This window comes from Eriocheir sinensis, unplaced genomic scaffold, assembly GCF_024679095.1.
Source record: "Eriocheir sinensis breed Jianghai 21 unplaced genomic scaffold, ASM2467909v1 Scaffold786, whole genome shotgun sequence".
NCBI lineage: Eukaryota > Metazoa > Arthropoda > Malacostraca > Decapoda > Varunidae > Eriocheir > Eriocheir sinensis.
In genome coordinates this window covers 34,336-51,134 of record NW_026112149.1, presented here as the reverse complement: position 1 = coordinate 51,134, position 16,799 = coordinate 34,336, and the positions used below count along the sequence as shown (strand labels likewise).

Genomic DNA, 16,799 nt, shown 5'->3' with positions numbered 1-16,799 from the left:
TTCACAAAAAAATGGTATTTTTTATTATGGTTATTAATATCATCACCATCACTACTACTATTACTACCACTACTACTACTACTAATACTAATACCACCACCACTCTATCATTATTCGTATTATTATGAAGCGATAATCACCTAAGACACTTCTATCAGTACTATTAAGCTTCCACACATTCATCTCGTTAATGGATTTTTCTGATAATACACACTTCATTTCCTCCCCCCCTCCCCCCCCTAGCCCCCACACACGATTTTCATTAACTGTATTACGTCAAAAATATTATGATGATATGATTTCAGAAGAGATATTGCCACGTGGATATATACACACTAGCACGAACACCGTCATTATCACCATGCTACAAGGTCTGCTATCACCATTATCACCACCAGGAAGTCATAAATTATAATCAACATTACCCAAGTCAAAATTACCTTCACAGTGTTCTCTCAACCATCGCCAAAACGAACAGTCACCCCTCTCTCTCTCTCTCTCTCTCTCTCTCTCTCTCTCTCTCTCTCTCTCTCTCTCTCTCTCTCTCTCTCTCTCTCTCTCTCTCTCTCTCTCTCTCTCTCTCTCTCTCTCTCTCTCTCTCTCTCTCTCTCTCTCTCTCTCTCTCTCTCTCTCTCTCTCTCTGTGTGTGTGTGTGTGTGTGTGTGTGTGTGTGTGTGTGTGTGTGTGTGTGTGTGTGTGTGTGTGTAATATGTACATAAATATAGAAGCACAAACGATGAACGCAAAAAAAACTAGACATTGGACACTCTAACGATTGATAACCGCCCGCTGCCAACACTCAAAATACTCACAATGTGAAAATATGAAATTAAGTCTTGGGTGAGGTCCTGCCCTGTTTCACTTCTCAAAACTTGTGCCAGTTTTATTTTTGACCTCGGCGACCTTGACCTTTGACGTTTGACCTTGAAAATCGAACGTGTCCTGTGTGGCGCCAGTAGTAGTCCACATATTAATATAAAAATAAAACAATTTACACAACTGAAAACAATACAATATAAAAGCTAGAAATACAAAATCACAGGTCTCTTCCTCGCGCTCTCTCTCCATCTCTTCCAGCGTCCCTCTTTCCCCATCTTCCCTCTCACCTACACAGCCACTCACACCCACACAAACACACGCAGACGAAGGAGAAAAAAATTATACCCTTTCCCTTCCCGACAGAAAATTGAGTTACAGAAAGACTCACACGGCGACATCCAGAGGGCAGCACCACCACCACCACCACCACCACCATCAGAGGTTAAATCGGTCAGAGGAAGAAGCGGAAGGGGGGATGGAGAGGGGGTGGGAGGAAGGGCGAAATTGGGGCGGGAAAAAAATATGACAACCTACAAAGATAACAATGTCAACAACGCCTTATTGGGACCAGAAATCGTCCGTTGGGTGGTGGTACTTTTATTTTGTTGTTTTGTGTTGTGTTAATATTGTGTTTGGAGAGAAAGAAAAAAAGATTATATATATAGTTTCCTAAGGGTGATTCTGTCTCTTTCTGTGCCTCTCTATCTATCTATCTGTCTCTTTGTCTGTCTGTCTGTCTTCTCTTTTATTACTGGCACTCACTTGTTTTCTATTTCCATTTCATTTTATCTGTTCCACCTTATTCTCCTTCGTTATCAGTCAATAGGAATACTCTCTCTCTCTCTCTCTCTCTCTCTCTCTCTCTCTCTCTCTCTCTCTCTCTCTCTCTCTCTCTCTCTCTCTCTCTCTCTCTCTCTCTCTCTCTCTCTCTCTCTCTCTCTCTCTCTCTCTCTCTCTCTCTCTCTCTCTCTCTCTCTCTCTCTCTCTCTCTCTCTCTCTCTCTCTCTCTCTCTCTCTCTCTCTCTCTCTCTCTCTCTCTCTCTCTCTCTCTCTCTCTCTCTCTCTCACGGCCCTACTCTCTCTCTCTCTCTCTCTCTCTCTCTCTCTCTCTCTCTCTCTCTCTCTCTCTCTCTCTCTCTCTCTCTCTATCTCTCTCTCGCTCTCTCTCTCTCTCTCTCTCTCTCTCTCTCTCTCTCTCTCTCTCTCTCTCTCTCTCTCTCTCTCTCTCTCTCTCTCTCTCTCTCTCTCTCTCTCTCTCTCTCTCTCTCTCTCTCTCTCTCTCTCTCTCTCTCTCTCTCTCTCTCTCTCTCTCTCTCTCTCTCTCTCTCTCTCTCTCTCTCTCTCTCTCTCTCTCTCTCTCTCTCTCTCTCTCTCTCTCTCTCTCTCTCTGTCTATCTCTCTCTCTCTCTCTCTCTCTCTCTCTCTCTCTCTCTCTCTCTCTCTCTCTCTCTCTCTCTCTCTCTCTCTCTCTCTCTCTCTCTCTCTCTCTCTCTCTCTCTTTTTTTTTTCTCATACCTTATTCATTATTTCAGTTCATAAATCTTGCATACATCTCACAGCGAGGTTCCCGCAGACTCCGAGCTCTTCCCTCCAGGCACTTTCTGTTACCTGCGCGATTCACCTGTCTGGGCTGACTCATGAGGGCTCAGGTGGGCGGAGGGAGGTGCGGGAAGGGTTGGGTCGGCAGGTAGGTAGAGGAAGGTAAGGGCTTGAGAGACTGGGGAAGGTAGGAAGTGGATAAGAGGGAGATGTGTTAAGGGGAGGAGGAGGATGGGAAGGATGGAGTGGATGGTAAGTAGAGGGAGGCAATGGATAGAGACTGGGGAAGATAGGAGGTGGATAAAAGGGAGATGTGATGTTAGGGATGTGCAAGGTATTGGGATAGGAGGAGTAGAGTCGAAGTAGGAGGTGGAAGAAGTAAGGAAGAGCAGTGGAAGGGTAGCAGGGTAAAGACAGGGAGGGAAAGTAATGCAAAGGAAAAGTAGAAAATGTATTATGGAGTAGAAAAGAAGGGAGGTAAGAGCTGGAGGTTGCAGAGGGAAGAAGAAAGGAAGAAAAATGGGAGAGTAAAGGATAGGGAGACAAGAAATTTGAGGGAAAGAAAGGATATGGGTATAAATAAGGCAAGTAATATAAGCAGCTTACTTCCATTATTTTGCTCTTAACAATTTCTCCACTTGTGTGTGTGTGTGTGTGTGGGGGGGGGGGGGGGGGGGGGGGTGTCGAAACCAGGCGTTGGTGTGAATATCAAATGTATAATAAAATTGATAACTATTGGTCAACCGAGGGAGGAGGAAGAGGAGGAGGAGGAGGAGATTGAAGAAGAAGAGGAGGAAGAGAAGGAGGTTACGATGAAAAAATCTAAAATATGACAAGAAAAACAAAAACGAAAATAAAATACGAAGAAAGGAGGAGAGGAAAGAAAAAGGAGTAGAAGGAAAAGAAAAAAACAGAAGCAGTAACCATTTAGTCAACATTATTCTGTCTTCTATGAATTTGGCGACTTACAACGAAACACACAAAAAAACGTATCTCTTTCTTACAGTGTCACCTCGCAACCCAGCCTTCCTTATTGCCAACCTCCTATATTAGAGCATTGCAAACACCCTCTCCACTGCACCCTGACACACCAATAACAGGAATTCGATATACTAATAATGTAATAAATTATGAGATAGCTTATATTTTTTTTTCTTCTTTCTCCTAAATTCATTCTTCGTTTTCTTCCTCTTTTTCTCTTCCTTCTTCTTTTTTTTCGTTTTCTTCTTCTTATTATTATTATTGCTGGTCCTTTTGCTCACCCTCCTCCTCCTCCTCCTCCTCCTCCTCCTCTTCCTCCTCCTCCTCATTGTCTTTCTCTTTTTATATCGTTCTTTTTCTCCTCCTTCTTTCTCCTCTTCTTCCTCCTCCCCCTTTCCGTTTCCATCTCTTTATAAATATTCTCTCTCTCTCTCTCTCTCTCTCTCTCTCTCTCTCTCTCTCTCTCTCTCTCTCTCTCTCTCTCTCTCTCTCTCTCTCTCTCTCTCTCTCTCTCTCTCTCTCTCTCTCTCTCTCTCTCTCTCTCTCTCTCTGCAAAAAATTGTCCTGGATTATTTAAAAGCTTCCTTCGCCTTAATTGTACCAGACTTTAGGCTTCCCAATCTGCCTCCTCCTCCTCCTCCTCCTCCTCCTGCTCCTCCTCCTCCTCTCTTCCTCCTCCTCCTTCTCATCGTAGACTTTCCCGACTTTGTTCAGTAAGTTTAATCAAATACTATTAAAGAAAATTGCATGCGCATCAGATTTATAGTGATTCTATGATGACACACACACACACACACACGCACAAACACACACACACACATGCACACACACAAAAAAGTACACACCAAGTTAACATTTTTTTAGTTATATCTTTTTTTCTGTTTTCTTCGTTTCCTTTTTTTCATTCTTTCTTTTCGTTTTTTTAATCTTTTTCTTTTACTTTTTCTGTTTTTCTTCTTATTTTCTTTTCAATCTTCTTTCTTTTCTAATTTTTCTTCTTTTTCTTTTTTTTTTCTCTTCTTCTCCTTCTTCCTCCTCGTCTTCTTCTGTTTTCTTGTATTTCTTCTTGTTTTTATTATAATTATTACGATTATTATTATTATTATTATTATTATTATTATTATTATTATTATTATTATTATTATTATTATTATTACTATTATTTACGAGCTCGGCCTTGATTTAAAACAGCGCCCCGGAGCTTGCATGGCCCCGAAAGCCTGTTGGGTCCGATAACACGAGTTTGGCGCAAAAAGGAAGATAGATGGCCGAACTTTCCAGCCCCCTCCCCAAAACTCTCTCTCTCTCTCTCTCTCTCTCTCTCTCTCTCTCTCTCTCGCTCTCTCTCTCTCTCTCTCTCTCTCTCTCTCTCTCTCTCTCTCTCTCTCTCTCTCTCTCTCTCTCTCTCTCTCTCTCTCTCTCTCTCTCTCTCTCTCTCTCTCTCTCTCTCTCTCTCTCTCTCTCTCTCTCTCTCTCTCTCTCTCTCTCTCTCTCTCTCTCTCTCTCTCTCCACCCCTCAGGCATGAATTTATTGACCTTTCAGATTTGGGGGCAGTGGAATGAGGAATGGACTGGGTGGGGTGGCTGCGGTGTGCTCTGCCTGTCTGTCTATCTGTCTGTCTGTCTGTCTGTACCATTTATTTAACGTCCTTCAAAGCCATCTACCTGTATATTTGGCTGTGGCGTCTGTCAACCATGCTCTCAATCAAGCGCTCGTTCTGTCCTATGTGTATTTATTTTACTATTTTTTTAAGCTGTTTGTATATTATTTACTTCTTTGTACCTACTTTTCTTACTGCCTATGAAACTGTTCTAATATTTATCTACTTTTCTCCTCTGTCTACCTTTCTCCCTTACCACCTGTTATGTTGTTTCTATATTTATCTAGTTCTATCTTCTGTCTATTTCTTTTTCTTACCTGACATGGTGTTCCTATATTTATCTACTTCTGTCTACTGTCTCCCTCCCTTATTACTTATCAAGCTCTTCCTATATTCATCTCTCTTTGTCTTCTGTCTACTTCCTTTACTACCTTACAAGCTGTTCCTATTTACCTACGTTTTCTGTCTATTTTTTTTACCTACCAATATATTAGTACATTTTTTTCTTACATTCATATCCCCGTTTATTTCCGTCATATCCAGGTATCACTTAATCTACCTTTCCATGTTTTTTTGTTTTTTTGGCTTCATAGAAAAACAGGATTTCTATGCAGTTTAGCGATGTACCTGTTAATATTACACGGTTCTCCACATATCTGATGGAGTATATTTTATAAGCCATGTGTTACCTGGTCTCTAATTACACTCTACATAATTAATTAAACACTTACCTGCCTATCATTCCATCTGACTCTCATTTTATAGATCGGTTTTCAAATTACCTGCTTATCTCTAACGACTAGCTACGGCAAAGTCATAAAAATGATAGCTAAGGTGAATGAGAATCTTGAGGTGCAGAGAAGTTTCCTTGGAAAAATGTAATAAAAGCAGAACTAGTCATCACCTTCAATGAATTACCTATGTATTTGTTAGTTTTCTCTCGATGACAAAATTATCTATCAAGGTATATCTGTAATTCTGTATATCAGCTTCCAATGCCCACTCTATCTATCTTTATCACTGTCTATTCACTCTCATCTACCTTACTATCTATCTGCATCTATTTTTATTCCATATCACAGAATTTCCTATCTCTGTATCCTTACCTATCCCCTTCTCATGCCCTCCTTATCTATCTATATTTCCACCTATTATCTTTTAACCACCTACCTATCTCTATCTGCAACTATATCTATCATCTTGCAACTAGTTCTTTCCATCTGTATCCATCATCACCTATCTATTCATCTCTTTATCTAAATTACCTTTAAACTACCTGTCAACCTATATGTCTTTTTCAATTACCTGCCACCTTCCACTCTACCTGTTTGTATATCCGTCTTGCTGCTGGCCCAGACTATTGGCGCAGCACGTGTTTAAATGATGTATACATGAATAGCCGGGCCACTCCCCTCGGCTCTCGCTCTCTCCCTTTCTATTTGCATTTATACACAATGTGCCTTTTACATTTTAAGTGCTTCTGCATGATTGTGTTCCTGTGCGTGTGTGTGTGTGTGTGTGTGTGTGTGTGTGTGTGTGTGTGTGTGTGTTTACTAGTTGTAGCTTCCTGAATTTGAATCATGTTCCTTTTGTCCAATTTCCAAACTCATATTTATCAAAGTTATCCCAAGACTCGTAAAAGTTATCTGTAAACGTGTATGCGTGGATGTGTTTGTGTGTGTGTGTGTGTGTGTGTGTGTGTGTGTGTGTGTGTGTGTGTGTGTGTGTGTGTGTGTGTGTGTGTGTGTGTGTGAATTTTTATTACGTTTATGAATCATTCAAAAGCACCTTTCCACTTCTGACCTTCTATCTGATCGCCAGTATGGGTTCCGCAAGGGGCGTTCTACTGGTGATCTCCTAGCCTTCTTAACTGACTCTTGGTCATCCTCTCTTAGCCGTTTCGGTGAAACTTTTGCTATTGCGCTGGACATATCAAAAGCTTTTGATAGGGTCTGGCACAAATCTTTGCTTTCTAAACTACCCTCCTACGGTTTCTATCCTTCTCTCTGTACCTTTATCTCCAGTTTCCTTTCTGACCGTTCTATTTCTGCCGTGGTAGACGGTCACTGTTCTTCCCCTAAATCTATTAACAGTGGTGTCCCACAGGGTTCTGTCCTATCTCCCACTCTTTTTCTGTTGTTCATTGATGATCTTCTTTCCAAAACGAACTGTCCTATCCATTCCTACGCCGATGATTCCACTCTGCATTATTCAACTTCTTTTAATAGAAGACCCACCCTCAGGAACTTAACGACTCAAGGCTGGAGGCTGCAGAACGCTTAGCCTCAGACCTTACTATTATTTCCGATTGGGGCAAGAAGAACCTGGTGTCCTTCAACGCCTCAAAAACACAGTTTCTCCACCTATCCACTCGACACAATCTTCCAAACAACTATCCCCTATTCTTTGACAACACCCAGCTATCACCTTCCTCAACACTAAACATCCTCGGTCTATCCTTAACTCAAAATCTCAACTGGAAACTTCATATCTCATCTCTTACTAAATCAGCTTCCTCGAGGCTGGGCGTTCTGTACCGTCTCCGCCAGTTCTTCTCCCCTGCACAGTTGCTGTCCATATACAGGGCCTTGTCCGCCCTCGTATGGAGTATGCATCTCATGTGTGGGGGCTCCCTCACACAGCTCTTCTGGACAGAGTGGAGGCAAAGGCTCTTCGTCTCATCAGCTCTCCTCCTCATACTGATAGTCTTCTACCTCTTAAATTCCGCCGCAATGTTGCCTCTCTTTCTATCTTCTATCGATATTTCCACGCTGACTGCTCTTCTGAACTTGCTAACTGCATGCCTCCCCCCTCCCGCGGCCCCGCTGCACTCGACTTTCTACTCATGCTCATCCCTATACTGTCCAAACCCCTTATGCAAGAGTTAACCAGCATCTTCACTCTTTCATCCCTCGCTGGTAAACTCTGGAACAATCTTCCTTCATCTGTATTTCCTCCTGCCTACGACTTGAACTCTTTCAAGAGGAGGGTATCAGGACACCTCTCCTCCCGAAACTGACTTATCTTTCGGCCACCTCTTTGGATTCTTTTAGGAGCAGCAGTAGCAGGCTTTTTTATTAATGTTTACTTTTTTGTGCCCTTGAGCTGTCTCCTTTGCTGTAAAAAAAAAATATATATATATATATATATATATATATATATATATATATATATATATATATATATATATATATATATATATTTATATATATATATATATATATATATATATTGCAGAATGATTTGGACTCTGAAAAAAAAAAAAAAAAAAGGGTGTTGATCACAAGTGTACCAGTCTTTGGGTGGATGTGCAGGTACTCCTCCAGCGTGGTGTGCTGAAGGGAGTAAGAGATTTCTGCATTGATGCCGATGTCCCTTGAGGTGGCCATGACCCGCAGGACTTCTGTCCCCACGGCCGTGTTCTCTGCCACGGAAGTTTCGTGGAGTTTCCTCACAAACTCAGGAGCATTATCATTCACATCTGTGGAGGACGGAGCTCACAGCCTTGCTTTGAAGCATTCTCGTACAAGAAGAGATCATAATGCAGATATACGGGACAGAGGCTCAAAAATATATGGAGGATGGACTCATTATCTAAAATACAAATAAACTTGGCCTTCCAAATGATATCAGTGAGACTAAGTTTGAAGAATTGATTATTCCTTGAAGTTTTTAAACATAAACATCAAAGCAACTATTTTTTTTCATGCAAGTAAACTCAGATTGCTGTTGATTACTGTTGGCAGGACACTTTGTTTTGTAAAGACTCAATGGCCAATTTAACGAGAGCATGTTGGAATGGTTCCTACAAACATAGGTTATCAATCATGACTTATGGATAGAGACTACCATTAGGAAAACCTGTCTGTCTGGTCAGGGCAGTTAAGGTATTGCTCTGCTACTGGTAACATGTAATCCTGTACAACCAGCCGCATGGTTGGGTAGTCGGCGACTAAACTGGCAACCCCACTGGTTTTGTTTTGGACCGGTGAGGAGGGTGTGCTGGACCCCCAGGTCGATCAAAATCAAGACCATTCTAAGGGCAGATGAACTCATGTTTATCAGTCAATGGCCATCCAGTCCCAGCTATGGGTGAAATAGCGGGTGGTAAACCTCAAAGCCACTTTCTGCCTTGTAGGGTTTGTCTCTTTTGTTCAGGCAAAGGCTAGGGCCACCACTTGAAATAGGTGGTTGGGTGTGCAAGGGCATGCACCCAGAAAGTCTTGGGCCAAAAACTGAAAATGGCTCGATTCACGAGGCATAAACTGTCTAACCGTTCATGTAGAGTGAAAATGGACGTTAAACGAAAGAATGATGATGATGATGATGATGATGATTAGGAAAACCTGTTTGAGTAAATTGGGTAATATAAAACATGAATTTCAGCATAAATCTGATCCTCTGTTGGAATCCACTCGTCTTAAACTAGCAAGACTTAGGACATGAGTACCAATGGAGACGCATGCTCCATTAGCTCAGTAGCAGCGATGGGCCAAGCTTGTGGCTTTACCGCGTACCAGCGACAGGCCAAATTTTTGCCTTGACATGAACCCCCAAAAATAGAGGATGCAAAAACTGATCACAAATGGGTTGATATATATAATATAATGATATGTGTGAGTGATGATTTTTTCTCTTTATTTTGTTTAGAGGGGCCTATAAGAAACATGATCCCCACAGCTATAGGGTTAGAGATAAAAAAAAATATCCTAAACTTTTTGGTATTTTTTGATAGATTTGTTCTGTTTTTGGGTACTAGTTTGTGCATGACAGATTTTTGTAAGAAGTGTGTCTCTAATGGCCCATGCACCTCCACTGCTACCTACTTATGCCCCACAAGACATTTTGGGAGGGCAGTGCAGGGCAGCGGCATGTCACAAACCTGACACTGTGACGATGAGCTGCGTGGTGGATGATAGCGGTGGGCTTCCCTGGTCCACGGCGCGCACTGTCAGGCTGTAGGAGTCCAATGTCTCACGGTCCAGGGGCCGGGCCAGGCTGACCACACCCTCCATCTCGTCAATGGTGAAGTGGCCCTCCGCTGAGTCCACAAAGTTGTACAGCAGCCGTCGATTGATGCCTGGGGGTAGAGAGGAGACGTTCTTCTTCTTATTATTATCACCTCCGCCAACGAAGTTGGGAGGAGTTTATACTTTCGGTCTGGTCGGTATGTTTGTTTGTTTGTTTGTTCGTGAGCAGTCTCCTGTGCACAATTTTGCGGATATCTCAACCAATTTTTCAGGGAAGCTTCGTGTCCATCCAGAATAGAACCCATTCAATTTTTTGTCAAAGGTCATGGTCAAGGTTACAGTCTCCTGTGCACAATTTTGTGGATATTTCAACCAATTTTTCAGGGAAGCTTCGTGTCCATCCAGAATAGAACCCATTAATTTCTTTATGTCAAAGGTCAAGGTCAGGGTCGCACAAAACGTCAGATTTACATATTTTTGGCCATAACTTCAGTTCTCCTCATCACAGACTTCAGACTTGGTTCATATTTTAGCGCATGGAAAGATGCACCTTGAACGGCCTTTGACCTTTGACCTTGACCTCAAAAAGTTTGCTCAAGGTCAGTTTCCAAAAGAAAAAAAAATCATCAAATTTCGAAACAAATGCTTCCATATGATGCACCTTGCATGGCCTTGACCTTGACCTCGAAAAGTTTGTCCAAGGTCAAAGTAAAAAAAAAAAAAAGAATTTCATCAAATTTCGAAACAAATGCTTCCATGTGATGCATAAGGTCACAGTTGATGCCCATACCAATTTTCAGGACGATCTTTGGCAGAGATGCGCACTCTCCGAGTGCTATGAGTCTAGTTATTATGATCATTATTATTCTCATAATCATTATCACACATTATTGATTATGAGCCTCACAGAAGAGCATAAAAGCCCTAATACCCGTGTTTTTTGTGAGGGGCATGAACAGCAAGGAAAAAGGGAGTGAGATTTTTGCCCCTGAGCTGCCTCCCTTGATGTAAAAAAAAATAAAAAAATAAAAAAAAATCACACAGACCTAATCCCCTGCCACAACAAAGCCTTTACCGAGGTCAGGGTCCGTGGCAGACATCTTGAGGACGACGGTGTTGATGGGCGCGTCCTCCGGCAGGGTGGCGGCGTGGGTGGCCAGGGAGAAGGATGGGGGGTTGTCGTTGGTGTCCGTCACCAGGACCTCCACCACCACCTCACACTGCCAGGCCTTGTGCTCCCAGTCCTCCACCACAACCTGGACAGTCACACCCAGAGTTTTAGACCCATCCTAGGCACCATTACCCTTACCTGGCTACAACTAGTATTAATATTGTTATTACCTATCATTACTGAGAGCCATGAGAGGCCAGTGTGTGTGTGTGTGTATTTACCTTTTTACCTATTTATAGTATACAGGGGCTGAGCTCAAGCTCGGATAGTCCTGTCTCTTAATCTATATTTGTCCAACATTTCTTTTATTATATGGACACTTCCTGCTTCAACAATGTCTTTGTTTAGTCCATTTCATATATATATATTCACACTTCAGTATGGAAAACTGTACTTCTTTATGTCTTTCAAACAAGTCTCCTTTCTCAATTTCTTGCTGTGTGTGTGTGTGTGTGTGTGTGTGTGTGTGTGTGTGTGTGTGTGTGTGTGTGTGTGTGTGTGTGTGTGTGTGTGTGTGTGTGTGTGTATTTACCAATTTGTAGTCTACCGGGCCCGAGCTAAGCTTTAATAGTCCCGTCTCCATATCTACATTTATCCAACCTTCCCTTCATTTGTTGGACACTGTTCGCCTCCACCACTTCTCCCCGCAAACTGTTCCATGTGTTAACACTTCTATGTGGAAAACTATACTTTTTTTAAGTCACTCAAACAGGTTCCTTTATTAAGTTTCTCCCTATGTCCTCTCAGCCCCTGCATTCTCGCAGTTAAGAAGAGATCATCTTTATCCACCTCATCAAACTTATTTACCAACCTATAGCCTACAGCATGATCAGATCTCTCTCGACCTTCTTTGTTCCAGTGTCGTCAAGTCCATCTCCTTCAATCTGTCTTCATACGTCATATTTGAGAGTTCTGGGACCATTTAAGTTGCAATTCTCTGTATCCTTTCAAGCTTTCTGATAGTCTTTTTTATTTATTTTATTTTTATTTTTTTTTGTGTGTGGGTGTGTGTGTGTGTGTGTGAATACTTACAGTGAGGTGGTAGTGGTCCCGTGCCTCTCTGTCCAGCTGGGTGGCTGTGGCCACGTGGCCATTCAGCTGGTCAATACTGAAGTGGTGGGCGCTGTCCCCGGTGAGAATGTAGCGGCTCCGGGCAGCAGTGCCTTCATCAGCATCCCAGGACACAACAGAGGCCACGTGGGTGCCTGGGGTGGCATCCTCAGAGATCTCCCGACGGTAGATTGGCTCCTTGCACACCGGACCGTTGTCTGTCGTGAAGCACATCAGTGTGAGTCACAGAAGTGCTAGACACTCTGCTTACTTAATTCATGATCTATTACCATACATTATCCATTATCATCTCAGGCAAAACTATACTGTCACCAACCGTTGATGTCGATGACGGTAACAGTAACAGTCGTGTTGGCCGTAAACTTCCCATCAGTGACGGTGACGGTGAGGGTGTACTCGGCCTGCCACTCCCGGTCCAGCTCACCGGCCACGTACACCTGGAATATGGACCACACCACCGTGACTCTCTCTTTAAAGAACAGTTTCGTTGTTAGCAGGTCACCATTGTTGTTATGTCTCACCATCCCTCCCACCCACCTCCCCTGAGGCGTGCACCAGGAATTGGCCGTCAGGGTCGCCGCCGGTGATGAAGAAGTCAAGTTCGGCCACAGACTGGTCGGCGTCCGTCACGCTGAGCTCCACCACCGCCGTGCCCGTGGCGGTGTCCTCAGGCACTGGAGTCAAACAAAATTAATTTGGCAATGTAGATATATAAAACCTTCACGGCCAATGACATATTACAGAGAAAATCAATTTCCTGTCAATCATTTATCTATAAAACCCTTGTAGTGCCTCACCAGCAGTGACGTAAGTGTCTTTGGTGAACACTGGAGGGTTGTCATTGTAGTCCTTGACCAGTACAGTGACTCTTGTGCTGGTGGACAGAGGCTTGGGGCCCCCATCAGTGGCAGTGACGGTGAAGGAGTACTGGGCCATGGTCTCGCGGTCCAGCGGGGCCGCCAGGGTCAGCATCCCGGTGTGTGGATCAATGCGGAAAGTTGACTTCACTACAGCGCTTTCATCAGGGCTGAGGCTGTACTGGATCTGAGGAGGGAAGAGCAGAGAGCAGAGCAGACATTTAATAATTTATTCTGAGGAATGTTTTCATGGACTGAAAATAACATGGTGACACAGGCAACATTTACCTGGCCATGGTTTCCTTCATCGTCATCAGTGGCCGTGAGGATGGTGATGGTGGCGCCCACCTCGCTGTTCTCGGCCACCAGAGCTGTGTAGCCGGACTCAGAGAAGCGTGGAGGGCAGTCATTCACGTCCATCACCTGTTGGTCATACAAGAACAAGACCCAACCAATTCAAAATCCATAAATTAAAATGTCTTTCTTTGACTGTCATTTCAGCCCAAAAACCAAACCGTATTCAACCATAAGGATAAGAGATCAAAACTTCATGCACTCTGCCATCATTCACATCCATCACCTGTTGGTCATGCCAGAGCAAGACCCAATCAGTTCAAGACCAATGAACTAAAACGTCTTTCTTTGACCCTCATTTCAGCCCATAATCCAAACCCTAATCAACAATACAGACAAGAGACCAAAACTTGCTGCTTCCTGCCATAAACTCACCACCACAGAGATGGTCATGTAGTCCACCATGGGCGGCGTGGTCAGTGTACGGTTGGTGACGCTGATGCGATGTGTGCGTCGCCGCTCATGGTCCAGGGCCCTGTGCACCACCACCAGGCCAGTGGAGGTCACGGTGAAGGGCCCTGAACTCTCCCCAGACTCCCTCTCCTCACTGGCTGCCTTCATGTCCTCGTCCACCATGATCAAGTACTGCACCGACTGTGGCCCCGCCATCCACAGGGACGTGATCACATTGCCTACCAACACAGGCAAGACTTTGAGCATACAGAAGCTGGCTTGCTGGGGGTTGGTATGTTATGGCTTTGAGCATACAAAAGCTGGCTTGCTGGGGGTTGGTATGTTATGGCTTTGAGCATACAGAAGCTGGCTTGCTGGGGGTTGGTATGTTATGGCTTTGAGCATACAGAAGGTGGCTTGTGGGGGGTCGGTATGTTATGGCTTTGAGCATACAGAAGGTGGCTTGTGGGGGGTCGGTATGTTATGGCTTTGAGCATACAGAAGGTGGCTTGTGGGGGGTCGGTATGTTATGGCTTTGAGCATACAGAAGGTGGCTTGTGGGGGGTCAGCATGTTATGGCTTTGAGCATACAGAAGGTGGCTTGTGGGGGGTCAGCATGTTATGGCTTTGAGCATACAGAAGGTGGCTTGTGGAGGGTCAGCATGTTATGGCTTTGAGCATACAGAAGGTGGCTTGTGGGGGGTCAGCATGTTATGGCTTTGAGCATACAGAAGGTGGCTTGTGGGGGGTCGGTATGTTATGGCTTTGAGCATACAGAAGGTGGCTTGTGGGGGGTCGGTATGTTATGGCTTTGAGCATACAGAAGGTGGCTTGTGGGGGGTCGGTATGTTATGGCTTTGAGCATACAGAGGGTGGCTTGTGGGGAGTTGGTATGTTATGGCTTTGAGCATACAGAGGGTGGCTTGTGGGGGTATGTTATGGCTTTGAGCATACAGAAGGTGGCTTGTGGGGGGTCAATATGTTATGGCTTTGAGCATACAGGTGGCTTGTGGGGGGTCGGTATGTTATGGCTTTGAGCATACAGAAGGTGGCTTGTGGGGGGTCAATATGTTATGGCTTTGAGCATAAGGAGGGTGGCTTGTGGGGAGTTGGTATGTTATGGCTTTGAGCATAAGGAGGGTGGCTTGTGGGGGGTCATTATGTTTTTGACTTTGAGCATACAGAAGGTGGCTTGATGGGGCCAGAATGTTAAGAGGTGCAGTTTTTGATGTGTGTGCTAGTATGAGTCATCTAAAGAAATGAGTGTATGCTTTCCCAGTACTGTAATGTGTGTGTGTGTGTGTGTGTGTGTGTATTTACCTATTTGTATTTACTTATTTGTAGTATACAGGGCCTGAGCTCAAGCTCGGTCAGTCCTGTCTCCCAATCTATATTTGTCCAGAATTTCCTTCGTTTTATGGACACTGCTCGCTTCAACAATGTCTTTGCTAAGTCCATTCCATGTATCCTCCGTATGGAAAACTGAACTTCTTTAGGTCTTTCAAACAAGTCCTCTTTCTCAATTTCTTACTGTGTCCTCTTAGTTGCCTCCTCCCTTCTATCTCGATTAAATCATTTCTATCCAACACTTCCATTCCACTTTGACCCGGAAATTTAATGCCTACGGAGAGCCAAAGTTGCAGTGAAACTCGAAAAATATTTTTTGTAAATTTTTGTAGTTATTTCATTCTGGAATGAATCTCATTGAATAAAAGTTGTAGAAAATCATTCGTATAATTCAACTGCGAAATCAGATTATTTTTGGGACAGACCGTTTAGCTGGAATTCCATGATTCCCAAAAAATTACAACTTCCGCTCCCACTCCTTTGAACTAGATATTGGTTCATCTAGAACACCAGATAAATCAGTGGAGGTGTCAAGACTACACTCAGTACGCACACTACGAGCATAAACTACAGGAAGACCGCCAAAAAAGGACGGCTGAGGAAACAGAATTGCTCTACAGACAGACACCATGATGTGTAGGCAGGAGTTGTAGATTATTTTTTGCACGGAATGGTGGTGGGGGACATTGCAGGAACAAAAGAGGTGCCAGTTAGTCACTCAGCATCAACAGAGACCTATAGCTACACGCGCCCTTCAAATTTTGGATAGCTTCTCATTCTCCAGCGCTGGCGTCATGATTGTTGCCCAAGTCTGATAGAACTATATGATGCCAGCAGCATCATCGTCATTAAGGGATTAATCAATATCTATTTCTACTTGAGAGTAGGTATACGGTCCCTGAATGTCAAGATCAAGACCAAGTTGGCCCATCGAACATAGCATCCCCGTGTGATTAGTTCCCTCAGTAGCACAGCGAAAGTTACCACTTGCACACTGTGCAGTGAGTGAATTTACCAACCAACCCTTTTGTTTACCATTTCAAAGTCACAGCTGCTCGGGGTAAGAGCACTGTAATTCTTCACCCAACAGTGGAACACTTTGAACACAGAGAAGGGCACAAAGCAACATACGGTATCATAGTCATAATTGTAAGTAAGGTGGCCAAATGTAATACTGCATACACATTAAGTTCAGGGAAAATGTTTTTTTTTTTTTTTTAATATATCTTGCCAAATTATAGGTGTGTCTTATACGTCGGTGCGTCTTATATGGCGGGAAATACGGTATACATGTTTCTCCGAATATCTTATTTATGTGCTTCTCAGATGTCAGTGTATCTTGTATTATAATTCCTAAGTCTTTTTCTTCCTTCACTGTATCGATGATTGTCCCTCCCATCCAATACACTCCACTTGGTCTATTTTTACTCTTGCCCATTTTCATTGTGTGACAATTCTTTTCACTGAACTTCATTTCCCATTTTTTACTCCATTCATGTATCTCATTGGAATCTTCCTGTAGTTTATTACAATCATCATCATCATCTCTTATTTTTCTAAGCAGTTTGGCGTCATCTGCAAACATACCCTTGTAACTCTTTACTTGTTCTGGCATATCATCTATAAATATTAAAAACATAATATTCGCTAACACTGACCCTTGTGGAACGTCACTTGTGACCGTTCTCCATTCTGA

At 43.4% G+C, this 16,799-nt stretch overlaps 1 protein-coding gene across 1 annotated transcript in view; it reads right to left on the bottom strand.

The window, feature by feature from the left end:
• Positions 1 to 16,799, bottom strand: part of LOC126994390 (protocadherin Fat 1-like) — an 87,201-nt gene that overhangs the window by 43,390 nt on the left and 27,012 nt on the right. Inside the window, exons 16-25 of the mRNA XM_050853700.1 lie at positions 13,739 to 13,995; positions 13,298 to 13,432; positions 12,950 to 13,196; positions 12,690 to 12,826; positions 12,469 to 12,589; positions 12,114 to 12,349; positions 10,986 to 11,166; positions 9,823 to 10,020; positions 8,233 to 8,421; positions 2,428 to 2,536 (exon numbers count right to left, since the gene is read on the bottom strand). Coding sequence (XP_050709657.1) covers positions 2,428 to 2,536; positions 8,233 to 8,421; positions 9,823 to 10,020; positions 10,986 to 11,166; positions 12,114 to 12,349; positions 12,469 to 12,589; positions 12,690 to 12,826; positions 12,950 to 13,196; positions 13,298 to 13,432; positions 13,739 to 13,995 — 1,810 coding nt within the window. The remainder of the gene's footprint in view (positions 1 to 2,427; positions 2,537 to 8,232; positions 8,422 to 9,822; positions 10,021 to 10,985; positions 11,167 to 12,113; positions 12,350 to 12,468; positions 12,590 to 12,689; positions 12,827 to 12,949; positions 13,197 to 13,297; positions 13,433 to 13,738; positions 13,996 to 16,799) is intronic.